Here is a 23451-nt window from a genome sequence, read left to right as displayed (position 1 = left end):
GGCCCGTGGCTGGATTGGTAAAGGGCAGAGAGCTCCAGTCCGACTCAGACGCCAGCAAGGTGGAGGTGGAGTACTGGTTTGGGCTGGTATCATCAAAGATGAGCTTGTGGGGCCTTTTCGGGTTGAGGATGGAGTCAAGCTCAACTCCCAGTCCTACTGCCAGTTTCTGGAAGACACCTTCTTCAAGCAGTGGTACAGGAAGAAGTCTGCATCCTTCAAGAAAAACATGATTTTCATGCAGGACAATGCTCCATCACACGCGTCCAAGTACTCCACAGCATGGCTGGCAAGAAAGGGTATAAAAGAAGAAAAACTAATGACATGGCCTCCTTGTTCACCTGATCTGAACCCCATTGAGAACCTGTGGTCCATCATCAAATGTGAGATTTACAAGGAGGGAAAACAGTACACCTCTCTGAACAGTGTCTGGGAGGCTGTGGTTGCTGCTGCACACAATGTTGATGGTGAACAGATCAAAACACTGACAGAATCCATGGATGGCAGGCTTTTGAGTGTCCTTGCAAAGAAAGGTGGCTATATTGGTCGCTGATTTGTTTTTGTTTTGTTTTTGAATGTCAGAAATGTATATTTGTGAATGTGGAGATGTTATATTGGTTTCACTGGTAAAAATAAATAATTGAACTGGGTATATATTTGTTTTTTGTTAAGTTGCCTAATAATTATGCACAGTAATAGTCACCTGCACACACAGATATCCCCCTAAAATAGCTAAAACTAAACACAAACTAAAAATTACTTCCAAAAACATTCAGCTTTGATATTAATGAGTTTTTTGGGTTCATTGAGAACATGGTTGTTGTTCAATAATACAATTATTCCTCAAAAATACAACTTGCCTAATAATTCTGCACTCCCTGTACTTATTTCATCTTATAGGGACAGGAAATGCTGCTGTCACTTTCAGGGACCATTTAACAGTCACCATAGCCATTGTTTGTATTTACTCTTCTCATAAATGTATTTCCAGTTTCAAGTCATCAGTTGGAAAAAGCTACTTTATATTAGATTATTATCTAAACATTTGAGCCCAGCACCCTACTGACATAAACTAATTATAGAGAAACAAATAAATGGTAAATGGCTTGCATTTGTATAGCGTTTTACTTAGTCCCTAAGGACCCCAAAGTGCTTTACACTACATTCAGTCATCCACCCATTCACACACTGGTGATGACAAGCTACATTGTAGCCACAACTGCCCTGGGGCGCACTGACAGAGGCGAGGCTGCCGGACACTGGCGCCACCAGGGCCTCTGACCACTAGTATTTAGTATCTTGCCCAAGGATATTTGGCATGCAGCTAGGAGGCAGCCTGGGATTGAACCACTGACCTTCTGATTAGTGCCTGACTTGCTCTGCCACCTGAGCTACAGCCACCCCAAATAATTTTCCTTTGGTATCCATGACTTTTTGCAAATTATCTAACTAACTGTTTTTTCTAATAGTGTGATTAAATTTTGATGTAGTCCACTGATAGAAGAATGCAGGGCACAAGTTATCTTATCTCAAAAACATGATTTTAAACAGTGATATGAGTGAACATCATTACTTTCAGCAAAGATCATGTCGAATGAATTAAGACCACAGCGTACAGCAGAACACGTGTGTTTGTAAGCCTGTAATACTGAGGTCAAACAATTCAGAGCATGTCGAAATCATAGAGCTCAGGGAAGAAACATGCCTGCGGTCTTCTTTGTACCACTCAAAATCTGCCCTTGGGACAGCAGAGGCTTCACATTGCAGAATTCCTTTTTGTCCAACTGAAGTGCCTGTACTCCTCGCTTTAGAAATGAAGGGAGGATCTGGAAAACAAAAAAATACCAGTCATATGTTTTCATATGACTGTTTCTTCAAATTGAAATTGTGCCCTCAACTGTCCTCACTCAGTGTTAGTTTAACTCTGCACCCTCCCACCCTTTGATGTCCTATATAGCCTGAGTGTGATAGCCTGGCCCTTACAGTTGACGGTGACTTGCACTGTCCTGACATCCGGGCTTGAGATGTCATTAGATGCAATGCATTCATAAGATCCCGACTGTTCTTTGGTGATGGCTGTGAGCATCAGGTGCTCCCCCTCTGTCACAAATTTATGGGTGCCTGTAGAGAAAGAAACAAAGCAAAAGAAAAAAAACAGTGCATGAGTTAATGTTTCAATTCAATTCGATTAGCTCTATGACATATGATCCTGTACTCATTTCAGAAGAAAAAAACCAGTCTGCCGCTGTGGACCTGACCAAAAGAGTTAAACAGCTTTGGTAGGCAGCAGCCGAGGGCAAGTCGACCCTCTGACCACCACCAGTAGGCAACGGGTGAAGTATCTTGCCCAAGGACACAACGACCAAGACTGTCCAAGCCGGGGCTTGAACCGGCAACCTTCCGATTACAAGGCGAACTCCCAACTCTTGAGCCACGCTCGAGGTTATAGGTATGTATATGTTTTTGTATATGTATATGTTTTTCTCTAAATATGTAAACAAGATGACTGACCCAATGCAACACAGCCAAGATTACCAGCTCAGATAATCAGTTAATAATGCAAATATGACATAGTAATATGGTAATCCAGTTGCAGAAACTAATGTTTGCATCATGTTTTGAAAAGATATTATAGGATAATGGTAAATTTTCAAATGGTCTGTTGCAACTTAACAGATTGAACAAACTTGTGATTATCCTTGTTAAAAAACTTAATTAAAGAAAAAAGAACCCAGAAACAGGAAAGCCCTCTTTTTCTCTCAAACATCTCCAGATGGCAGACAGCTCAGGGCATGCACTCAATACACAAAGAAAATACACTAATTGCACTGAAACAAGCCCACTTGAGGAACACCATAAATTACCCCTGACACCAACAATGTTAAAAGCATGTTTTCATGGCAGAGAGAGAGACTTTAAGCCACTGCTGTGTGGGTGGGAAAATGGATAGGAGCACTAATCCCAATCAGTAGAAATGTCAATCTAGCAATATCACAACATTAGCATAATGCCATTATGTTTTTTTAATCCTCAGCTGCAGACACTGCTGCAGCTGGCAGGGGATTCAGTAAAAAGGTTGAGGGCTAGGGATAATCAGCTTCTTGCATGAAACCAGGGAACTGCGAACTCAGGTAATTAACATTTTCATCAACTGTAACTATGTAGATTAGTGACAAAATGCTGTTGAGTTACTAGTTAGAACTATCTGAGATCTCAATGATGGAAAGATGGAAAACAAGTGCCACCCATTGGAGGGTAACTACAAATGTGAACTCAGTTCTTGATTTGTGTAATTAATTATGTAATCTATGTTTTCCATTTTCATGCAAACTATAAATTCAATGAAATATGACTCTAATTAACATAAATGGTTAAAATTGCTGAAATGCTGATGATTTTCCTGTGATTCTTGCTAAGGAAATTCCAGCACTGTTTGCATAGAATAAAATGTTTGTGCGCTGTAGAGTTCTTTGGGAATTCATGGAGAATAAAAAAAGCTCTGCATAAATACCAGTCCTTATCCCCTTTTGCATCACATATTTCTCTATGCGGGAAAAAGCTTAGGTATTCTATGTGATCACTAAATCTAAGTTAATAATAAGGTGGACAATATATATATTTTTTAAAAATGTTACTAAACTACTTTGGGGATTCAACATTTTTGTTTATACTAAAGTGGTTAAATTTAAATCAGTCTGGCAAGTTGTATCCAAATTTCTAAATGTAAATAATATTTGTGGCCAAATCAGCAAAATAGTATCACCACACTGTGCTTTATTATTGTTAAAAGCCTAAATTTTGCTTAAAGCATCTAATAAAAAAAACATAGATGCATGTTACTTCTTTTTTGTTGTGTTTTTGTTTTTTTGTGTTAGGTTTTATAGAACGATTCTTATTTCGTGTTTAAGACTTTTCAGAACTGTGTTTGAATGAGTGTCTCTGTGTGTATGTGCATGTTTATTCTTACAGCACTGTAAGCAGCCACATGTCTCCACAGCACATAATTCATACACATTTGAGAAACAATTTAGCCTCTGACACCATCACAATACACTGAGATTAAAAGTAAGTTATTTTTTCATTATTACAGAGCCAAAAAACAATACTATACTGAAAGTGCAAGATAATGACAAGACACGGCTCCAGTTCAAGTGTTAGAATTTGAATGTCAGTTTAAATCACACAGCTGAATGAAAATAAAAGAGTCATAATCATTATGTATTAATCAGATTATATAAATATAAAAACAATCACCATTAACACCAACTCCCACATCACTGGTCACATTTCCAGCACAGCATCAGTGTCAGTGTACCATGACTGGATCACTAATAAGAGTCATTAAAGTACGAGACGGAAGCTGAGTATCTGAAAGCACTCAGTGGAGCACTGTTGTAATATTAGCTATTAGCTTAAGGAGCTCTGCTGTCTAGACACCACTCTGTGCAGTTTTAGTAAAAAGATTACAGTAGACCAGTTAGTTAAGATGGTATGGTACCCAGTGTTGGGGAGTAAAGGAATACATGTACCGCTGTTACGTATTTAAAATAAAATACCCATAACACCCCTAGTTGCATAATGATATGAAGAAATATTTTTAAAAATTATTCAAACAATTATTTAATATGAAGGCAGTAGACAGAGTGTTACAGGCATAGCCCTAAAGAATGTAGCCTCATGGGCAGTGTAGTCCGTGCTTCAGGGAGAATGGACTGCCATATCCTTTTTGGCTGTGGTTAAGGAGCTATTGATTGGAGATTGGTGGTTCGATCCTTGGCTTCCACAGTCTGCATGCCAAATATCCTTGGGCAAGATACTAACCCCAAGTTGCCCTCCGATGTGTGAATGTTGGTTAGTTTGAAACAGTTTGAAACTGGCGGGCAGAGCGGCCCAAGTGTTTAAAAGTAGCAGACACACGGAAAGAAGAAACCCATGAAAACATGGCAGAGCCAGGATGAACACCCTTGGCCTCATATACAAAGAATGTTTCGCATAAAAGCAGTACAAAAGAACAGCTATGTCTTCAGTGTCGGTGTCTTCAGTGAGAGCCAAAACAAAGGAACTTTTCAGAGTGAAACAACTCGGCTCGTGTAACCTGAGGAAACGGCAAGTTTTCTCTAAATATCTTTTTAGCTGTGGTTAGCTGGATGTCAGTCTTATGTTACAGCAGCTGTGTCGAGCTCGAGCTGCGAGTCATATTTTCGGCGCTACATTGTAGTGAGATAAGTTTGTGGGTGTTTTGTGCAGCTTCAGCTGTCCTTTTAACTGTTCGCTAGTTAGCTAGCGTGAGCTATAAGCTAACAGCTAGCCTGGTTAATGATGCTAGAGTTCAACGCGCATGCAAACAGGTCTTCTCTACTGCTTTAACTGTTAAAAAAGAAGGCAATGCTGCGGCTGACAGGATTTATTGTGTGAAAAAGCAGCTTGTTTAGTTTAAACAGTCTGCATTAAGCTGGGCAAACACTACGATTTTTTTCAGCTGCGTTTTCAGCTCCTGCTCAAACTGTACAATTGAATCGCAGGGGTTAGAAGTTCATAGGTCACGATGCAGGGTCTCGGCCTGATGCGACCTGAGTGCTCAAACTGTGCGTCCATAACATGAAGCTTATCATACAAAATCTGTCTCTCGCTCTCCCTCTCTCTGTCTTACAGACACACACACACCACCACCATCAACTTTGCTAAATTACTAATGGAAAACATTGACCAGGCAGCTGCAATTGAGCAGCAGTGTTCATCCAACTCTTTTTATGGTTGTTGTAGTCGTCACAATTTTGTGAGGCCACATTGAAAAGCCTCTTATATGGAAGCGTAGTACGGAAGCGTAGAGCTGCCACCCAGGCAAAAGAAAAATAGAAAAGTATATTGTTAGAACAATATACTTTTCATGTTAGTACAATATACCTTTCACGTTTGAACAATATAATATCACGTTATTACAATATACATAATTATCACGTTCGTACAATATAACTCTTATATAGGCTACATCACAGCTCCAGTCACGGCTTCCATCACTGTCTTTCTCGTCTTTTCCCAGAATAACAGCCAAACAGGAGGATCCATTGTCTAGCACTGCTTAGCCTTCACGCATTCTTATTTTAATCTTAATCTGGAATTCATTGCAAACTGTTTGTGCGGGATATGAATGACATGATTTAGTTTTTCTACAAGAGTTAGTAAAAAACATCACCAGTGTGATCAAATCTTCTTGCCAAACATCTGCAGCTTGGCAGTGTATACATGGTAAATGGACTGATTCTTATATAGCGCTTCTCTACTCTCTCGGAGTACTCAAAGCGCTGTATACAACATGCCACATTCACCCAATCACACCCATTCTTACAAGCACTTTATCTATACTTAGTGCTATCTAACTACATTCACACACATTCATACTCTGATGGATGCATCGGAGAGCAACTTGGGGTTAGTATTAGTGATGGGATTTCCGGCTCTTTTTAGAGAACCGGCTCTTTCGGTTCGGCTCACTAAAAAGAGCCGGCTCTTTCGGCTCCGAACCGGCTCTTCAGGTTGTTTTGTTGCTTTAATTTATTTATTATTAACAGTATTATAAAATTATGCACAAAAGGAATTACTAACGTAAAAAAAGTGGTTTTATTTATATATGTTTATATATAAATATATGCGGTGGTCCCTAGAGACAAAACACGTACAAACTCCAAGACACATTTCTAGCATGAACTGAACTTCCAAAGCAGAGCTACTAGATCACTTAAATTACACAATTGAAAGCATGTGTGTATTGTTTGTGTATTTATACACAGGCACTCATATATATTCAAATAATTTAAAAAAAAATGTTCATTTACCTGTTACTACCACACAACAAATCCAGTCATTGGTACTTGCTGGCTTGTGTAGCCACTCGGTAACAAAAGTTCAACACTGCCCCCAGCATCCTGGAGCACTTCTGTTGTCTTTTGTACGTGTTTTGAGTTTTTATGTGCTTCTGAGTTTTTACGTGTTTTGGAGTTTGTATGTGTTTTTACGTGTTTTGGAGTTTTTACGTGTTTTGGAGTTTGTACGTGTTTTTACGTGTTTTAGAGTTTTTACGTGTTTTGGAGTTTGTACATGCTTCCGAGTTCATACGTGATTTGAAGTTTGTATGTGCTTTATCTCTAGGGGCCACCGTAAATATACTTTTATTTATTCACTCCACATAAAATGTAATAAATAAATCATATAATACAAAAATCAACTATTCACATTTCAACTTTTAACTATTTAAATTTTCAGCTTTTTCCTTTTACAAATTTAAAGTGAAACAACACAAAACACTGCAAACCACAACACAATTAAATATAAATTAAAATATGAAAACAAAAAGAAACATGCACATTCTCTGTCAAATGGACCTGCATGAATAAACTTTCTGAATCCTTTATCATCTGCAACTGAAAATAGTTGTGGATGATTACTATACCTTTCTAATGTGACGTTGTTGCCCCTGGCTCTCTCTCTCTCCCTCCCGCTCTGTTCCTGTGCTACTGAGTGTAACTACCGCCCCTCCCCCCTCATCCCAGCGTAAAGCACAAGGCTCGCATGCTGAGTGAAGCAGAAAAAAAGTGCGAGAGAGAGGGTGAGAGAAAGAAAAAAAAAAACACACGTGACGGCTCGCGATAAGGAGCCGGCTCGCGTCGTTCACGTCAAAGAGTCGGCTCTAAGAGCCATTTCGTTCGCGAACGACCCATCACTAGTTAGTATCTTGCCCAAGGATACCTGACATGCAGACTGGAGGAGCCAAGGATCAAACCACTAACCTTCCGATCAGTAGGTGACCTGCTTTACCTCCTGAGCTACAGCCACCCTGAAACATATATATATGTGCTGTATATATATATATATCTATATATATACAGCACATGAAAGGTACCTCTCCAGTTCCCCTGCTTCTGGCTTTCCTGACCCCATGGATCCATCATTTTAGTCGGTTAGGCTGCTGTTTGTGCTGGTCTCATTCAGCTCGGAGTCTAGGTGATGTCTGATGAAGTTGAGACCTGTGGAAAGATGTATGGTTTTCAAAAGAATTAGGTCTGGTCATTATAGTGCTGTGTGTATATATATATATATATATATATATATATATATATATATATATATTTCTTTATTTTTGTTTATATATATATATATATATATATATATATATATATATATATATATACACACACAGCACTATAATGACCAGACCTAATTCTTTTGAAAACCATACATCTTTCCACAGACATTTCAAACAGTTACTCGCTACTTGAGTAGTCTTTTCACCAAGTACTTCTTTACTCTTACTTGAGTAACATTTTTGAAGACTACTTTTCACTTTTACTTGAGTAATAATATTTTAAAGTAATGCTACTCTTACTTGAGTACAATTTTTGGATACTCGACCCACCTCTGCTCGCTAACAAAGTTGACCCAGACAACAAAGTAAAGCTAGTTTTCGGCTACGAGCCCAACACGGAACCCGACGTATTAGCCAGAGGTCCCTTTACGGTTTTTCCGCCTTTGCAGTTCGGAGCCACGACCTGTTTCATATATGCGTGGAATAGTTTTCTATACAAGATCGCTGCAAAAAGTGCCTTACCTAATTTCCACCCTACTGTTACTCTTTTTATATTAAGATTTAAAAATCTAGTTCGTACTGGTATGGCAAGTATCGGGGTGATCGTGGCTCAAGAGTTGGGAGTTTGCCTTGTAATCGGAAGGTTGCCGGTTCGAGCCCCGGCTTGGACAGTCTCGGTCGTTGTGTCCTTGGGCAAGACACTTCACCCATCTTTATAGATGACACAATTTTGTACGGCCAAAACACATTTTGTCAGTGTTTTAGTTGGGGTACAACAGCACACATCTTGAAAGAGAAGGAAGAAGAAAAAACGCGTCTCCCAATAGGACGCAAACATTTCATTCTTTTTCACAACACACAGCGAACAGCTTTATCTTATGTTTGATAAAGTAGCCTCATAAAATGGGAACTGACCTAAAAAATTCTGAAAGAAATCAATAACTGAATTCCTGGTAAAGTAACTGACTTTCTTCTTAAATGAATACTGCACAGTTTGAAATATTATGTGTTATAGTACAGAGTACAGAGTATTCAGTAAGAAGCGTAACCTGCCACAGCTTTTAATACACTGTTCATAAAAACTTAAGGAACACTTTTAAAAGAGAGGGGTTTTTTTATTGTTTTTTTATTGTTTTGTTTTTTTACAAATTCTGGATTTGGCTAGGGTCAGTCTCACTTGCTGGTAGCATGAGGTAATGTCTACAGAAGTTGCACACATAGTCCGAGTTCCCCAGAATGGCACATCAATGTGTACCATTGCCAGAACGTTTGCTATGCCTTCCAGAACACTCTCAAGAACATGGAGAAGATTGCAGGAGACAGGCAATAAACTATGAGAGCTGGTCTCAGATCTTTTGTGCAAGGAGGAACAGGATGTGGTACTGTTCTGTCAAACAAGCCATCTGCTGACTTGAGATGAAATGCATCTGTGGATAGATTCAAAAACAGACTCAAAACCTTTCTTTTCACAAAGGCCTACATGTTTTGTTTTGCTTTATGTCTTCATTTTCTGTGTTAAGCACACTGATTTTCATGTATTGAAAGATGCTATATAAATAAAATTGTCATTCTCTTTGGCCTTCTCAAAATGACCTCCAGCAGGCCACTGGTATGTGTGTCTTTGACCAAACACACAGAAAAAGAGTTCATGAGGGTGGCCTGAGGGCCCAGCATCCTCTAGTGAGCTCTGTGCTCACTGTTTGACATTGTGAAGCCACATTTTACCTGAATGGTGCACAGTGCTTTTCAAAGATGACAGCAGATTTTGATGTGATAGACGTAAAAGGGTCTGGAGAAGCCATGGAGAATTTTATAAATGATGTGACATCATTCAGCGTGACTGGTTTGGTGGTGGGTCAGTGTTTGTCTAAGTAAGAATATCCATGGAGGGATGCAGAGACCTCTATAGGCTACACAATCACTCCCTGACTGCTGTTAGGGTTCCAGATGAATTCCTTGGACCCATTGCATTAATTCGTTTTTAATTTTTTAATTTTTATTAATCATAATTCACTCACTGGGCCCACGTCCTCATTTGAGGTTTGACAGCGGTTTAGTAGATAAAGGTGAATGGCTTGGACATGAATTGAGCTGCAGTTTAGGGAAGGCTTCGAAGGGGACTGGCAGTGGCTCATAGGCCTGGCAGATCCCCATGTACTAAATAGAAGAGAAGTAGTTAAAGAATTGAAAAGGGGAGGGAGGTTGTAGCACATAAATGAGAACAAACAGCAGAGCTGGGTGAACCTATATACATGATAACCGGAAAGAGCGTGTTTGAAGGCGTGGTCCCGATCCTGAAATTAGATACTTTATCTCCAATAAACGTAATTTAATGTGTAAAAATCACACAGCAGCATCTAAACTGTCCTTTTCACATCCATAATAGCTGACGTATTTCAGAATACACAGTTTGTGTATGTGTCTGCTGTGGTAGATTGGTTTGGTGATTCTTTAGAGACCAGGGTTGTTGGACAGGAAGTTACTTGCCTGAAAAAAGTATGAATACCTGGTGTCTGTGTTGATAGCAGGCAATTCAAAAGTTTAATGGTTTCTAATGGAGTCAAACTATCACAGAGTCAGGTGGTCAAAGCTGAATTCTATACTCAGCAGAGAGTACTTGAAAGGTTCTATGGTCCATTTGACAGCTAGACTCTCGAGCTGCCCCACTGAGAATGGTGTCTCCCTCAGGACCACTTTCCTGCTGATACCAGTCAATAGCCTTTCTCTTTCCTCTCACCTCGCCATCACATTCCACCAGTACCTCTGCCTGAGGCATTAGTCTAAGTGTTAAAGGGTGCACTAAAGTTTTGTTGTATCTGCCATTGTTTTTATCTGTTTTGATGGCCACCTTCACTTTTCTCTCATTGTTTCCCCTGCTCACTGCTAAAATATGTAGCAGGTGCCGGTACATCCTGTGACACAGTTAGGTTTTAACGGAGATGACATAGTAAAGGCAAATCCTTTTGCAACACCTTTGTCCTCTACCTTCACTGGAAACAGATTATCCACTGGTTATGTAATTAGCTTTTTTTTTTCAATAGGAATGCAGCAGCTGCAATATGTCTGACACCAAATGAAGAGATAAATAGGCTTTTGGGATGCCTGGTGCTCAGGTGGTAAAGCAAGTCACCTACTAACCGAAAGATTGGTGGTTTGATCCCAGTCTGCATGCCGAATATCCTTGGGCATGATACTAATGATGATACCCCATGTTCCTCTCTGATGCATCTACTGAACTATGAATGTGTGTCAGTGTTGGACAGGAGGCACATAGAAACAGCATAGAAAAAAATACTTGTGTTAATGGATGAATGAAGCAAGTTGTTTAAAGTGCTTTAAAAGCAAATTAAGTTGAAGTGTGTGTGTGTGTGTGTGTGTGTGTGTGTGTGTGTGTGTGTGTGTGTGTGTAAAAGCTATTTGTGCAGAAGAACTGGGCATGATCTGTTCAAATGGTGGTTTGTTACCCTCCAATCCATGCTGTACTGTTATGTCCATGGAATAATGGATTGCTTCACATGCCCCTTGAGTCTCTAACAATTATCACACTCCTGAAGAGTTGCTGTGGTGGCACTAGTCTCATGTATAGTGGATGGAGTGTATTACTGCTGCAGTTTTCTGTTGTTTAATTTTTTTTTTTTAAGTCTTGTGGGAATGAACTCTAAGTTAAACTTAAGTGAATCTACTTTTTCATATTGCTCATTGTGCTGTTTTGGGGACTTAAAACCTGGAGGTTTGAGGAAAATTAGAAAACTTGAAAATTTGTTAAGATTAGCCATTGCTGTGATTATTGCAAATGTTGCATTTTGCAGATGATGTGACTGTCATTTGCATTTCCACTTCAGACACTGAATGGAGTTGTTCAAGCCCAAAACAGAAGGCTTTCAATAAAAAGGAATAAAACAACTAAAAAAAATCCATCCATTCCATTGTGCTTATCCTTCAGGGTCATGGGGGGCTGGAGCCTATCCCAGCTACCATAGGGCAAGAGGAAGGGTAGACCCTGGACAGGTCACCAGTCCACTGGGCTAACATATATAAAAACAAAAAACAGATGAAGTAATTAAATTACAAGAAAAATAGAAAAAACAAGTCTTTGAAATGTAGCAGTAGTGATAAATAGTGATAGTGATAATAGTGTTGCTGTTTTCACTATGCCTATTTCACATTTGCATTGCCTAACTGTAACAAAGACATAGGAGGGAAAGGCAAAGGAAAAGGCTTATAGTGAGTAGTACATGAGGCTGGACAGTAAGGAAGGACAAAAGGACTATTATTAATTAGGTAGGCAGGACTGACTAGGAGCTGGGGAGGAGTTGCAGTAAAAAAAGGTAGTTGGTCTTGATGACATAGCTATGGAGTTATAGAGATTTAACCATTCCCACTAGAGACCCATGTCCAAAGTGCTTGCTGATAGCGGGTGATATGATTGTTGGGTTTTTCTCTGTATGTATTATTGTAGGGTCTACCTTACAATATACAGCGCCTTGAGGTGACTGTTGCTGTGATTTGGTGCAATATAAATAAAACAAAATTGAATTAAACTGAATTGAAGTAAAAACAACTTGGTTAGTCATTAAAAAATCTGGGGTTAGGTAAAAAAAAAATCTCATGGTTTGTGTTGCCACTTCTTTTAACCTTGTCTGTAGAAAATATGTGCAAACCAAAGAAAATATAGTTCCTACTGAAATACTTTACATTCATAATTCAGAATCAGAAATACTTTATTAATCCCGAAGGAAATTATGCTAATTGTCATGAAAAAACTTGAAAATCTTCATGCATTAACATTTTTTTGCAAAGACATGTTTGAGAAAAATCTTGTTATTCTGAAAGTGGAACAGTTTATTCCTATGCACAGATGTGTACTATTATTGCACATTACATATTGTAATACATTTGTGATAATTGTCCTGTCATGCATACCTTGCACCCACAGATTCTACTGGTATAGAAGTAACCAAGTAGAAATTACAGTCTAAAACACTGCACTGAGGAAAATCACCATCACACACCAACGTCATGTATTCTGCCTTGTTCTTTATCACGTGCTCCTCACTCTCAGTGCAGATCACAATGTCGTCTCAGAACGATATTCCATGAAGACTCCTGCCAGATTTCATCTGGCAGCCTGGCTTGCATGCAAGAAGGGGCTCAGAGTTGATCCCTGATGTAATCCCAATCTGACATGTACCCATCTGTCACTCTTATTGCACACCTCACCATTGTCTCACGTGTCACTGTTGCAATACAACAATACAACACTAGCCTCAGATACATTGCAGTCTATATACTCTATATACAATACCTCATGATGACAAAGTGAAAACAGTCATATATATATATATATATATATATGATAACCACAAAACCACCACGCTACTATATACATATTGTTTATTGGGCAGTACATAATGTTGATTAGAATTATCTGCATCATTATACCATTTCTGGCATTCCTAAGCCTAACTTCCCACACAGAACAGTTAGCCTGTCATGCACCTGAGCTCTGGACTGTTTTTTGTCATTTTAACTTTAAATTAATTTTTATGGAACTTACTTCACTACCTAAACGAAGATATCTTCTTCTTTTTTTTCTTTTCTTTTTTTTTTTAGATCTGCCTGAGAGTTCTGTATTTGATTCCTGCCACACACACATTTAGGCCTAAAACACACATTTATCCAAATATTCAAATCAATTTTAATTCTAATAAAAACAGTCATATTTGATTTGCACCTTAATGGTTGACCATATTATGATGAAAAAGTATAAAAACCTAAACCATAAAAAGGTGTCGGAAGAACGATTCGCAAAGACACATTTTATTTTTATTACAGCGCTTCCTACAACTGAGACTAAGCAATCAAACATTATAAAAGACTATCTGAAACATAGCTTTTTGTGAATATAACTCTAAAATGTTAACATTTGAAGCTTTGTTTATGTCACGATCTGGTTGTAGGGACTCAAGCGCAGAGCGGTTAGATGTCTCCAAAATACAGTTTATTTACAGTTCCAGTGCACAATATATATACAGTGAAGGGAATCCAAAACTCCAGGGAATCACAGGGTAGCTCTCTCACACTCGCTCACGTCTTCTTGCCCACACTCACACACGTTCACACGGCAGGGAGGTCGCAGGTCTGGGGGGGGGGGGGGGGGGGAGGTCTGAAGCAGAAGAGAAGGGAAGTCACAAACTAATCACAAATCACAAAGCACAAGAGCTGTGAGAACACTAACGTCAGTAGTACAATCATCCAGCCATGAGAGGATCTGTGTTCCAGCCTCAAATAGTGCTCCCGGTGATGACAGGTGATTGTCGTCAGGTGTGTGGGCCAAGGGCGGGAGCCCACAGTGAGCTCCGCCCAGGCACAGAGGGAGAGAACCGAAACAGCAAATGTAGCCTTGTGGGGCCGGCTGGGCAGGCCATGACAGTTTATATAGACAGGATTAGGACTCCTACACCTATTATATATTCACTGAAATGAACAGCTAGTCTTTTTTATGGAAAAAATGTTTTTATTTATTGCAGAGTGGCTATATATAGTCATGCATATATGCATGACAATGGATGTGTCAGGGGCCTTGTAGTTAAAAACTAAACTTGTATCTCCAGCACAATAATAATACATCTTAAATTTAGGAGCATCCTCTCTGAAAAAGAGAGCTAAAAAGCTAAAAAACAAAACAAAATCTATGTTGCTATATTATTTTACCAATGCTATAACTAAGGTAACAGAGTATATACCTCCCATAGCGTGAACAACTGGAATAGTGTAAATAAGACACCTTTTTAAAAAAGAAAGAAAGAAAGTCCTTTTGCTGCTCCCCTGCAGCTGTTCTGCTGAGCCAATTATCCCGCCCTTCAAAGAATAAGAAGCAGTGGTCGATTTAGGAGTTGTGTTGGCTGGCTGATGCTAAGCAGGCAATGCTGATGGATATTCCTCCCTTGAGCACTCCAGACAGTCACCCATACAAAAATATACGTAGACTTCTTCATTTAAAAAAGGAGAAGTTTGCTATGTTCCATACATGGATTTAAATCCCCTCAATTTTGTATTTTATTAGGAAATAGAAATTTCTTATGTTGGTTTTTCAAGGTATAGCCAATAAATATTAGACCCTTCTGTTTTGGGCAAGCACTCACCCTGAGAGTTTTCATCCCAATATGCCAACACTGAGCCCTGCCACCTGTGGGGGTTGGTGTGCTGCTTTGACACAATATGCAGTAATACCAGAAAGAAGTGGAGGAAAACACTCCAGAATGATTACACAGTCCATCTGGCTTGGGTATCAGCATCAATTGTAATACACAGTTTCTTTTCAGGCTTACAAGGAGAAATTTTACCAGCACCTCACTTATTTCGCAGGGGAAACATGGTCTCATTATAACAGCCTGTTGAGTTTCATAGTGCTGATTTTCTGCTTTTTCACAAAGCCTACTGAGGAGGCAGGAGTTCAGCCCCTAGGTGTCCTCTCTGTAAGATGTCCTCTCAGCTGTATGGTAAGGATTTACTCAGAATCTGTCACTGGAGATGGCCCTTTAAGTACAGTACTCTGATACACTCATAGTGGATGTCTCATTTGAGAAGAAAGTCCACGAATGGTAACTGGTCCCCAAGGCTTTAGTGTACACATAAATTACCTGAAGCTGTTGGCAGTTTTCTGCCTTTGAGGATGTCCAACACTGGTGGAATAGATGAACCACCAGTAAGGTACTTGGTCCGTGATGTTACACAGAGTAGCTTACATGTGGAGCAGCATGCACCTCCTGTCATTTGTGATGCATGTTTCTGGTGCGCTACACACCAGTAAAGAATCCATTCTCAATCCTAACTCAATCCTAAAATAATTCAAGATCTGTGGAAAAATTTTGGTTATGCATCTGTAGAGCTTTTCACATTGATACTGATTTTGATAGCGCCATAATGGACCAGAGGCAACATTAACTAGTAACTAGAAAGCGAAAATTTCTGAAGAAATTTTAAGTGTGCCTATGCCGCCGCTAATCAATATAGTTTGCCATTCAAACGGCTACAGAGAGCAAAACTCAGCAGAGCAGCCATTCTCCACCATGAACTATGGTAAAACCAAACACCGCTCGCGCCTCACAGATGACAGCTTACAGTTTTGTGTAAAGATGAGGTGACTTCGTACAGCCCCAATTTGTAGACGCTGTGCGCAGAGGTTCATAAGCAGACCCGACAATGTTTGCATGAACACACTTTGAAGCATTACGTTATGGACCACTTTTCACACATAGTTGCTGTACCCACACAGCCGGCTGTAGCTTTTCATCTCACAGCCCGACACATACACAAAAAAAAAAAAAAAAAAAGCAGAGAGAGCACAGACTTTACACCTGAGAGGCGTGATTGCAGATGCCGCTGAGGTGGGTCCACCTCCCCTGCAGCGGCACTGCAGACCACGCCCTGCCACACACATCAAACACGTAAAATAAATATTTATGCACTTTTCATTCACTTTTTGTTTTTTGTTATTTTTACACAGTGTTCTGAATGATTAACAATGGTCTACAGCCAATCTTGTGTATTATTATACAAACTTTGGTTGTAAGATTCAGATAACTATTTAATAAAAGCTAAATATTTTATATGAGAGTAAGAAAGAAAAGTATATCTTTGTCTCATACTCTCATCAGACAATACATGAACCTCTCAATAAACAAAATATATGCTCGGCTTAAATGACAAACCGCTATTTTACACAGTGGAACACTTATTTTTAAACAAAACCAATGCAGTTCGCCACTGACAGTGCTTACCTTTGCACATCACAGTAAACACTGAACCAAGATGGCGCCCACGCGAACGAGAAATCTGAACTACGGTGTCCTGCAGAGGACAAATGGTCAAAATTGCTAAAATTTACAACATATATGCAGCTCAACAGTGACACCTTGTGACTTATTCCAGTCACTACCTTACATATACATAACGTCTTACCTGACATTCAGTTCAGGTAAGACGGACACTGATACTGAATCACCAGCCCATATAAATGAAAAATAAGTCCAGCAGCCAACCAAGAGTCATCACGAAAGACTAGGGGTGACACGACAGCGTGAGCGGGCCTGGGTGTCAGCCAGCCCAGCCTGGGTGTCAGCCAGCCCGACCTGGGTGGCAGCCAAGCCGCGCTAGCCAGCTAGCCAGCTAGCTGCCATGCGGCGGTGAAACGTGAGCGTGAGCCGGCCTGGGTATCAGTCAGCCCGGCCTAGGTGTCAGCCAAGCCGCCCTAGCCAGCTAGCTGCCATGCGGCGCTAGCAGTAACATCGTGAGAGATATGGGACTTCTTGATAAAATATGGGACTTCTTGATAAAACGAGCAGATATTTGAAGTTTACACCCCTACATTCTCGCCTGAAAATAGGGGAGGCTGTCATAAAGTTCAACATCAGTAACTTAGCGCGTACAGCTGTATAGAAACTCCGTCGTGCTAGCTAGCACGCAGTACAGTTATTGTAACTGTCAGCACAACGAAAATAAACTACACCTAAACTCGGTTTATATCTGACCCAAATAGAGTGCAGTTAATAACGTCTTACCTGAAATTCAGTTCACCAGCCGCCTGCTTCTCCTGCATTGGGTTTCCCTTATCCACGATTGAGCTCCGCGTTAGCCACCACCGGTTGATCGGTGTTTCTTTCCCCGCATACGAGGGGAAGAGACATATACCGGTGGCTAACGCGGAGCTAGCTAGCCACCGGTATATGAACAACTCAGTTATTTTTTCCACATCGACCAGCATCATCGGCCCATATAAACGAAAAATAAGTCCAGCTAAGACAAAGACTGTTTGCGGAGCGATCGGGGGTGAAAGGAGTTAGAGACGCCTCACTGAAAGCCAAGCCTGGGTGCTTTTGAGCGAAGCGGCGCTAGCTAGCCGAGCTAGCTAGCCGGCCGGCCGAACTAGCTAGCCGGCTAGCTAGTTCCGGCTAGCAGCAACATCGTGAGAAAAGTTTACTTTGTGACCTAGAAACACGAATAAGAGGAATATATTAAACGAAGTAGCAGCCGCCATTGTTTGACTCTGGGATATGGAATTTGCACCAAGCATACACCCTTGCCATTACCGTAACTATTCAATGCTTTGCGCAACCTTAAGAATTCCAATGGTTCCTGAAAGCACCGACGCTGTGCGCGCCGTTGATATTGTCGTCATTACGGTAATCCAAATACGGGGACATACCACTAGAGGGAGCCAACACACCACAAATTAACTTGAAACATAAGTGAAACTTAAGTTCCCATTCATTTCAATGGGCAAAAACTTGCATTAAAATATTCATATTTAAAAAACTATAGAAGTAATAAACACCAAAAATCATAGCACACCATTCCTGATCCAGCCGCACAAAATGATATAACATATGTGAACCTTGTCTCAAAACTGTGGGGCGAGTTACACGCGGGAATTTCAGGCTGAAAAAGGAAAATAATAATAATAAGAAGAACTAGAAAAATTTGCATTTCCTGCGAAAATGCAGTGTGGATGCTTTAAAGCTGAAGCTGTATGCAAAAAGTAGCTGAAAAAGCTGAAAAGTTGCAGAAATTGTAAAAACTTTGCAGAAGCAAAAGAAGTTTGCTAAAATGTAATAACTTAGCAGAACTGCAATATCTTAGAGGAAACATAATACTTGGCAGAAATACAATAGCATAGCAGAACTTAGCAGAAATATTGTGATTTACCAGAGACACTGTGATGAACTATGAATATTGTAATTTTAAATTAATACTATGTTTTAGCACAAATACTATAATTTGACAGAAATACTATCATTTGGCAGAAATACTATGTTTCAGCACAAATACTCTGGTTTAGCACAAATATTATAACATAGCATAAATACAATTATATAGCAGAAATGCTATATTTAGAAAGAAAAATATAATATAGTAGAAATAGTATGATTTAGCAGAAATACTGTATTTGGCACAAGTACCAAAAAGTAGCAGAAATACTATGATTTAGCAGAAATACTATGATTGAGCAGAAGTACTAAGATGTAGTAAAAGTACTTTGATTTAACAGAAATACAATTATAGAGGAGTAATACTTTAAAATGGGAGAAATATTGATACACACACACATACACAGAGCCTAAAGGGAAGAGTATTTGTGCCATGGAGTGTTAAGAATGTGAGGTCCATATTAGAAAAGCTGGTAAAATCATAACAGTTTGCAGAATTGTAATAAATGATGAATATGAATTACTGGTCTGTGACAGTGTATTAATTTGTAGGGAAAAAAACATGTTGACCAAGGTGGAATCGAACCCACGATCTTTGGCTTGCAGACCCGTGTCATTACCAACTGCGCCACTGGGAAAGAGAGGAGCCGTCTTGAAAAACAGGGTGATGAGGAGTCAGAATTAGATCGCGGTGAGAGGCGAAAAACGCCGTTTTTTGGAGTTACAAAACGTTGTGTAACTCAAAAATTAGGTGGACTAGAGGCATATTTCTTGTGCTGGGTGAATCAGCGGACTTTGGTGTACTTTGACTGCGATTTTCATTGCTCTTTGTACAACCGTCGCTGAGATATGACGAGAGAGGAAACGGAAGACCTCAGACATGATTGGCTGGCTGGGAAGCCGTGCAGGCCCTGATATGTGATATGTGTCTGAGTTCACACAGAGGATTGGCTGCCTGGCAGAAATATATAGAAATAGTATGATTAAGCATAAATACTACATTTAGCAGAAATACTATATTAAGCACAAATCCTATAAAAAGCAGAAATAGTATATTAAGCACAAATCCTATAAAAAGCAGAAATACTATATTAAGCACAAATCCTATTAAAAGCAGAAATAGTATATTAAGCACAAATCTTATAAAATAGCAGAAATAGTTTGATTTGGCACAATAGTAATAAGTTAAACAGAAAAATTGGAAAAGCAAAATGGACAGCTGAAAAAATGCTGAACATGCTGAGAGTCCCTCAAATATACTTGTTAAATGAAAAAAATCAGCAAAAAAAATATATAACAGCCACACAATCAGAAATATGTACACAGAAGGAAACACACACATGCACAGAGAGACACACACACAAGATCCAATTCAGTCAACCAGTCTAAATATATTGAATTTGAATCTTAGAATGAGATCATCCCATTAAAAGCCTTTCTCTCTCTCTCACACACACGCACACACACACACACACACACACACACACACACACACACACACAGGGAGAGAGAAGTAAGTTTCTAGGTCAGCCTGGGAGCTGCTGAATTTGAATCCACCAATCAGAGTGGCTGTTTACGTTTTCCCGCCAAAACAGGTGCATCTGTTTACACAGGCAGCACAGAGAGGCACAGGATTATTGCAGTCTATTTCTCATAGTGACGACTCCCCTCAAACAAATGACCATAATTTCCTAACCGTAGGGGCTAGAGCGGTCATTCTTACACCGTTTTGTTCAGAAGAGATGGGGGAATCTTCCAGTGTTAACAATTTATCATTAAAATATGAATTATTAAAGATATTTGACTTGTAATGCACCATAACTGAGTAGAGTGAAGCAAAAACTGCCTTGACTTGCCCTCAAACAACGCTTTGTAACTCGAAATCTATTTGGAGCATCGATATCATTCTTTCACCGTAAGAGACAGCAGGCTTTGGTGAACAGTCATGGAAATTTTCAGGTCTCTGTGGAAATCCAACAAAAAGTTATGACGAGAGAAAAAAGTGGTTCATTTCCAGAGTTTGAAATCTGAAGAAATCTGTGCGACGGACAAATTTCCTACCCTCAAACAAGTCCAACTCATTTCAGAACGGTAATAGGTGAGAAAGAAATTCTTGAATTGTGAGCATCAGGAGTGTCTGAAGATATACCGGGACAAGCCTCATGTCTTAAAGTCGCTTCGTTAAGGAGATATGACGATTCAAATATGCCTCTCATTACAGAAATCCAGCGATGATTTTGAACAAGCTCTCCATTGACTTTCTATGCAGAGTTTTGAGAGTTTGTGTTGGTCTGAGGAGATTTGCCAAAATTCTATAAATCCCACAACAATGATAGTGACATTTCCTGAAAGCCAGCAAAAATACCTACGTTTTGATGTATAATTTGTGGAAGTTGAGTGAAAATTGAGCAAGTAGCAAACAGTTGTTCGGACATGAAGAGAAGACTGCAAAAGCTTCAGTGGCACACTGGAAGCCAAGAGCATAGCAACCATAACAACGCATGTATTTTGTGAAAAATCACAATTGTGCAACTCAAAACTTTAAGAGGCATAAAAGTAAAACGGTAAAAGATTTGAAAAAGCTGAATCACACATGAATAGCCCAATAATTTGTGAACATTTTAAAGTTTGAATGCTTGTTCTACGTGAAAATATGAGGAAGTAGTTAAGTTTCAGAAACAAGCAAATTTTAGCAGAATTGCAGAAGTTTCCCATTCATTTCAATGGGACAAATTAAGCTTAATATTTTAAAAAGTATAATAGTGAAAAATACCAAAAGACATAGCACACATTAGCAGAAATAGCAGAATAGTTTAAAATTTGAATGGTGAAAATCGGCTGAAAATTGCGGAAGTAGTTAAGTGCCAAAAAGTGTACGGAAGTCCCAAGAGGAACTCAATAGTGTGGATGTTTAAAGCATCCACACAATAATAAATCCGAGCAATAGTAATAAGTGTGCCTTTTGGCATAGGCACACTTAATGACTTCATAAATTTCTTTACAAAAAATTTTTAACCATTAGGAAAAAAATTACAGATGTACCAATACATAACATTACAACTACTTTTCCGTACCATTTATTGTGTGGATGCTTTAATCATCCACACTCCCGTACACTTTTTGGCACTTAACTACTTCCACAATTTTCAGCCGATTTTCACCGTTCAAATTTTAAAATATTCTGCTATTTCTGCTAATTCCTGCTATGTCTTTTGGTATTTTTCACTATTATACTTTTTAAAATATTAAGCTTAATTTGTCCCATTGAAATGAATGGGAAACTTCTGCAATTCTGCTAAAATTTGCTTGTTTCTGAAACTTAACTACTTCCTCATATTTTCACGTAGAACAACCATTCAAACTTTAAAATGTTCTCAAATTATTGGGCTATTCAGGTATGATTCAGCTTTTTCAAATCTTTTACCGTTTTACCTTTATGCCTCTTAAAGTTTTCAGTTGCAAAATTGTGATTTTTCACAAAATACATGCGTTGTTATGGTTGCTATGCACTTGGCTTCCAGTGTGCCACTGAAGGTTTTGCAGTCTTCTCTTCATGTCCGAACAACTTCTTACTACTTGCTTAATCTTCACTCAACTTCCACAAATTATACATCAAAACATAGGTATTTTTGCTGGGTTTCCGAAAATGTCACTATCATTGTTGCGGTATTCATAGAACTTTCGCAAATCTCCTCAGACCAACACAATGTCGGAAAACTCTCCATATAAAGTCAATGGAGAGTTTGTTCAAAATCACCGCTGCATTTCTGTAATGAGAGGCATATTCGAATCGTCATATCTCCTTAACGAAGCAAAGTTAAGACATGAGGCTTGTCCCGGTATATCTTCAGACACTCGTGACGCTCACAATTCAAGAATTTCTTTCTCACGTATTACCGTTCTGAAATGAGTTGGACTTGTTTGAGGGTAGGAAATTCGTCCGTCGCTCAGATTTCTTCAGATTTCAAACCCTGGAAATGAACCACTTTTTTCTCTCGTCATAACTTTTTGTTGGATTTCCACAGAGACCTGAAAATTTCCATGACTGTTCACCAAAGCCTGCTGTCTCTTACGGTGAAAGAATGATATCGATACTCCAAATAGATTTCGAGTTACAAAGCGTTGTTTGAGGGCAAGTCAAGCCAGTTTTTGCTTCGCTCTACTCAGTTATGGTGCATTAGAAGTCAAATATCTTTAATAATTCATATTTTAATGATAAATTGTCAACACTGGAAGATTCCCCCATCTCTTCTGAACAAAACGGTGTAAGAATGACCGCTCTAGCCCCTACGGTTAGGAAATTATGGTCATTTGTTTGAGGGGAGTCGTCACTATGAGAAATAGGCTGCAAATAATCCTGTGCCTCTCTGTGCTGCGTGTGTAAATAGATGCACCTGTTTTGGCGGGAAAAAGTACACAGGCTCTCTGATTGGTGGATTCAAATTCAGCAGCTCCCAGGCTGACCTAGAAACTTACTTCTCTCTCCCTGTGCATTTTTTTGCTGATTTTTTCATTTAACAAGTATATTTGAGGGACCCTCAGCATGTTCAGCATTTTTTCAGCTGTCCATTTTGCTTTTCCAATTTTTCTGTTTAACTTATTACTATTGTGCTAAATCATACTATTTCTGCTATTTTATAAGATTTGTGCAAAATATAGTATTTC

General features: G+C 39.2%; 1 protein-coding gene across 2 annotated transcripts in view; it reads right to left on the bottom strand.

Moving 5' to 3' along the window:
• Nucleotides 1-23451, bottom strand: part of opcml (opioid binding protein/cell adhesion molecule-like) — a 449624-nt gene that overhangs the window by 16303 nt on the left and 409870 nt on the right. For both annotated transcript variants that reach the window (XM_085288302.1, XM_085288301.1), the window contains 2 exons: nt 1981-2118; nt 1703-1823 (listed from right to left, as the gene is read on the bottom strand). In XM_085288302.1, the coding sequence (XP_085144428.1) occupies nt 1703-1823; nt 1981-2118 (259 nt within the window). The remainder of the gene's footprint in view (nt 1-1702; nt 1824-1980; nt 2119-23451) is intronic.

Source organism: Mchenga conophoros, linkage group LG10 (genome assembly GCF_057382185.1).
Source record: "Mchenga conophoros isolate Kocher_MC1m ecotype Shallow Benthic linkage group LG10, M_conophoros_male_GT1.1, whole genome shotgun sequence".
In the NCBI taxonomy this organism is placed as follows: Eukaryota; Metazoa; Chordata; class Actinopteri; order Cichliformes; family Cichlidae; genus Mchenga; species Mchenga conophoros.
Note: the sequence above shows the minus strand (reverse complement) of the source record. Positions and strands in the feature narration are given on the sequence as shown.